Consider the following 5,177-nt stretch of genomic DNA (forward strand, 5'->3'; position numbering starts at 1 on the left):
CTAGCGGCACTAGTACTGTAGGTGGCAGCAGTGCAACATTTCGGATACCAGCTCATGTTCCTCAGTATGGAAGGAATAGCCCCGCACCCCCCTTTGAAATAACCCTGTGCCAGTGATCCCTAAGAGCTGTGTGTGTGTGTGTGTGTCTGTGTGTGTGTGTGTGTGTGTGTGTGTGTGTGTGTGTGTGTGTGTGTGTGTGTGTGTGTGTGTGTGTGTGTGTGTGTGTGTGTGTGTGTGTGTGTGTGTGTGTGTGTGTGTGTGTGTGTGTACTCCTTTTTGTTTTTTGCTGTTTAGAATGTAAAATCGGAATGAGTATATAAGATGGAATGAGGTTTAAAAGGACCTTTTCAAATATATATAAAAAGGGTCCTGCCTTGGCTCAAATGGTAGGCCACTGCACTGTTACACCGGGGACCCGGGTTCGATTGTGGACCCAGGTTATTTCCCAATCCTCCCCCATTCACACATGCGTGAAACACTAATTTTAGGTACTCAAAGTGACGTCCCTGTGCACAACCACTTGTCCAGGTGCTGGTGATGTGCAGTAAGAGTAATTCAAGTAAATGAAGGATGAATCACAGCACACTGGTATCTTTGCTGAAGTTTATTTGGTGAATTCACCAAATAAACTACCAGCAAATATACCAGTGTGCTGTGATTCATCCTTCATTTACACTAATTTTGGGTAGTTTTTCTTGAATTTATTTAATGAAAAGTATTTAAATGTGCCTTAGCGCAGCACTATGGCTCTCTGTAATGTCATAGCAATGTAGTTATGATGTAGTTAAGTATTTTCAGCAAGTGAATAGGTCAGTGACCCGTGCTGCAGTAAGAGGCTACGTATGTTTAAAAAAACAATAATTTATTCCACACTATAATCAATATAAATGCTCATAACACAAAGTATTCACCCAAAATGAGCAGAATATTCTCAGGGTAATCATAAATTATATGTTTATCATTAGACCCGCAACGTCCGCAACGTCCACGTGAACAGTAGATATATATTGTATAAAAACCTACATTTATTGTACATTTTTATTTTAACAACATAGACTTCTCAAGTGAACTGTACTGAACATCATAATGTTTTTTTAAACCTGAAATTGCCCTTTGGTGTGGTTGATTTTCAGACTTAAACGTGGGTTGTTATGGTCATAACTCACTTTGGTGGCCATCTTAGATTGAGGATGTCATCAAACACTTAATATTTAGTGTATAAAGTTCTAACCACTGTTAAGATATTGTAATGAACCTCATGGTACTTCCCATATACAATTTGGAAAAAAACCCACAATTTACCTATCTAAAATGGAGTTAGAATTACTGTCCTCATATGTGGAGGACACTGTGCATGAAAGGGTTAAACAGTGCTAGTCTTCCCCACATGGCATGTCAACATTTGGGTACAACTTTGGGGAAATCATCATTTCATTGAGCTTTTGAATTTGGATATGAGAAACATGTTATAAACGAAACAGTGCCATTAATAAAGATTACTATTTGTATTCAAACAAGTCTCTCTGTTGTCATTTTGTCTTTGTGTGTGACTCGAGGACAATTCACACGACCAATCAGCTGTCAGCAGATGTGGAGCTCATCAGTCATGAGGGGTTTGTTTTCATCCTCCTCACCCACATGTGCTACAAAACTAACACAGTTTTCAGTATTATGAAGGTATTTTTGAAAAGGTATGTTGAAGTAGTTCTAAAAAGGTGTAACAGCTGTCGCAGATGTGGAGTTCAATGTTCAGGTTTGTTTTTATCCTCCTCACCCACATGTGCTTCACATCCCTCCAGCCCTTGGGCCTATACTAAGAAGCTGGTTCAGCAGAAAATCAGGTTAAGTTAAGAGGTAAATCATCTAATAGAAGAGCCTGGAGTCCTCTGGGTTCTAAAGACAATGAGGACTCCAGGCTCCTCTATTAGATGATTTACCTCTTAACTCAACCTGGTTTACTCCTGAACCAGCTTCTTAGTACAGGCCCCTCTTGTCTCCCAGGTAGGGGTTTCTCCTCAGTGGGAATGAGGTCCATCAGGTTGACATATTATGCTCCTTCTCGCACAAAAACCTTCAATTTTCAGAGATCTGCTGTACTTGTGAAATTTAGGCAGTGTTGTTCAACTCTGGGGTATAAGTAATACGACATAACTATTCAACTTTTTTTTTTAACTTTTTTTTTTTTTACAATTTAAGACTGTCATCAATATCTATTGGTTTAATACCCTGATATTATCTAGCTCAGTCTTGTATTATTTCTTGTGAAAATCCCCAGAAATGTGGGATGTCAAAATGGGGTCTTGTGACATAAATGGTTGGGAACGCTTAAGCGACAAAACCATAAATCGGTTGCTTTGAAGGATTTGCTAATGTTACTGACCTAAGTTAGCTTGGCTATCTCCTGCAGTGGAATACCAGACGGTACAGTACCTTCTGCTTCTGCCTGTCTGAGTCCCTCCCTCTTCCCTTCTCCCTTTCCCTGCTTAGATAATAAGGAAGTGAAGGCTAAGGTACAGAGGGCAGCTATTCCTCCGTAACACTTGAACAGGTATGTGACGCTTTTTTCTTTAATAGAAGACTTTTTCCTTTTGTTTAATGGCTTGCAGAATGAATGGGGCATGTTTATATTAATACATTCACAATGAAATTACTTTAATACAGTAGGCTACAGTTAAAACTTCTTATTCCACCAAATCACTATGACAATAAACGAGCTGCAACAGGTGACGAGAGCTGGTGTATCATAAGTAGGCCTACTTTAAACTTTGGCTATTGTGGAATTTTCTTGCAAATATTGCAATTAGGTTGACGTAATGTAATATTTTGGAAAGGAAAGTCCTCATTTTGTGAATTCATATTATGTTCCTGATTAGCTGGTAACATTCATCCAGTGGCCATTAGTTGTACGGCAAGACACACATATGCACACACACACACACACATACACACACACACACACAGAACTGACGAAGACTGTAAATTATTGATTAGGCAGTGACCTGCAGTGATATCTCATGCAGGATTGGACTATGTATCCATGTTTTATTGACTATGTTTTATTGTTTTATCTTGTATAGGAGAAAATGGCATCAAAGTTAGAAGAGGATCTCACCTGTCCTGTGTGCTGTGACATCTACAAGGATCCTGTCTTACTGACGTGTTCTCACAGTGTATGCAAGGCCTGCCTGCAGCAGTTCTGGGAGAAGAAGGGATCCAGAGAATGTCCCTACTGCAGGAGGAAATGGTCAAAAGACCATTTTCCACCCAACATGGCGTTAAGGAACTTGTGTGAGACCTTCCTACAGGAGAGGAGTCAGAGAGCTTCAGCAGGGTCTGAGGTGCTCTGCAGTCTGCACAGTGAGAAACTCAAGCTCTTCTGTCTAGATGATAAAGAAACTGTGTGCTGGGTTTGTCGAGACTCAGTGAAACACAAAAATCACAACATTAGACCCATAGATGAAGCAGCACCTGAACGCAAGGTGAGAAATTATTTACATAGTTACATGATGTTGTAACTTAACCCCTGTAATCATTTAGCAAATGTTATTTTGACATTATTTTGTGAACTAAAATGTTCATTCCTTTCAGGACGAGCTCAAGATCAAACTGCATCCCTTAAAGGAGAAACTGAAGACATTTGAAGAAGTTAAACTCCTCTGTGATCAAACAGCAGCGCACATTAAGGTGACACATGGATCAGTACATTGAGGAAGAAGTGTCATGTTGATTTCAGGGTTTACAGATAAAATTTAACTGACTCTAATATGTTTCTGATATGTTTGTAGGCTCAAGTTCATAACACAGAGAAGCAGATCAAGGAGGAGTTTGATAAGCTTCACCAGTTTCTACGAGAGGAAGAGGCATCCAGGATATCTGCACTGAGGGAAGAAGAGGAGCAGAAGAGTCAGATGATGAAGGAGAAGATTGAAAAGATGAGCAGAGACATCTCATCTCTTTCAGAATCAGTCAGAGCCATAGAGGAGCGGATGGAATCTGATGATGTCACGTTCCTACAGGTAGGTTACACTCCGTTTTCATGCAATTATAATTGTCCCTTCGCCTGCAGGAAGGTAGCCTACCTTGGGTTGTCCGACTGTGTATGAGTCCATGCATCTGTCCTTTTTTGTTGTTGTAATGAATCAGACACACTTGAATGAAACTACTGCATTAGAATCAATGCTTTTGGCATGTTTAAAAAGGTGTAGTACAATGAGATGTGCTGAATCATAAAATCATACCATATCTTTTATTTCCGAACCTCCCATCATAATATAACCACCTTTTCACTCTTTGTTTGTCCATCAGTTACTGTTGGTTAACAGAGCTGTTAGTGAAAAAGAAATCAAAAGATAGTTCCACAGACTGAGAATATTACAGGATATTATGTGTGCATGTGTGTATCTATGTCATTACTTGCATAAGTATGCATAAGTCTGCATAAGTATGTGACGCAGTATGTTGAAAATCATGGTATTGATTAATGCAATTAATAAAATTAATAAAATAAATGAATTCAAAACAAGTTTTTTTTTAAACAATATTCTATTTCTTTCCAGAACTACAAGAGCACAGTGAAAAGGTGAGTGATGTGCCTCCTGTCTCTCTCTTGTCTGTGGTTCTGAACCCAAACCCACACAGCAGCACTGACTCCTGAATGTTATTCATTCCAGAGCCCAGTGCACACTGCAGAATCCAGAGAAGCTTTCAGGAGCTCTGATCAATGTGGCAAAGCACCTGGGCAACTTGAAGTTCAGAGTCTGGGAGAAAATGCAGGAGATTGTTCAATTCAGTAAGTAGTACACACACACACGCACACGCACACGCACACGCGCACACACACAAACACAAACGTATGTACGCATAACTAATTGTGCAAATACACACCCGCAGGTGCACACAAACGTGCTCAGACACACACACACATGCAAATGTACAAGCAAACCTACAACTTCATCAATCACACGCACACACATGGGTAGATTTTTTTAGAAAACATTTTTTATGAGGGGGAAAAGTATATGTCTACATAGTGCAGCAATTCATCTTTCAAAAAATCCAAGTGGTCACAATGTTGGTCTTTTAATTGTAATTTAATTATTTATTTACGTTGATAATGCAATTTGCTGAAAATATGTCCTTTGGTGTGACATTAAGAAATAAATATATTAAGTAATGTA

General features: G+C 39.3%; 1 protein-coding gene across 1 annotated transcript; it reads left to right on the plus strand.

Annotated features, from left to right (window-relative positions):
- Positions 1-3,083: 3,083 nt before the first annotated feature.
- LOC134444003 (E3 ubiquitin-protein ligase TRIM35-like) lies at positions 3,084-4,767 on the plus strand (the record flags this gene model as incomplete). The annotated part of the gene is made up of 5 exons (XM_063193493.1): positions 3,084-3,479; positions 3,589-3,684; positions 3,786-4,016; positions 4,557-4,579; positions 4,671-4,767. Coding segments are annotated over exons 1-5 (843 nt in total), but the record flags the coding sequence as incomplete, so codon positions are not given.
- Positions 4,768-5,177: the final 410 nt, after the last annotated feature.

This window comes from Engraulis encrasicolus, unplaced genomic scaffold (genome assembly GCF_034702125.1).
Source record: "Engraulis encrasicolus isolate BLACKSEA-1 unplaced genomic scaffold, IST_EnEncr_1.0 scaffold_421_np1212, whole genome shotgun sequence".
Taxonomy (NCBI): domain Eukaryota; kingdom Metazoa; phylum Chordata; class Actinopteri; order Clupeiformes; family Engraulidae; genus Engraulis; species Engraulis encrasicolus.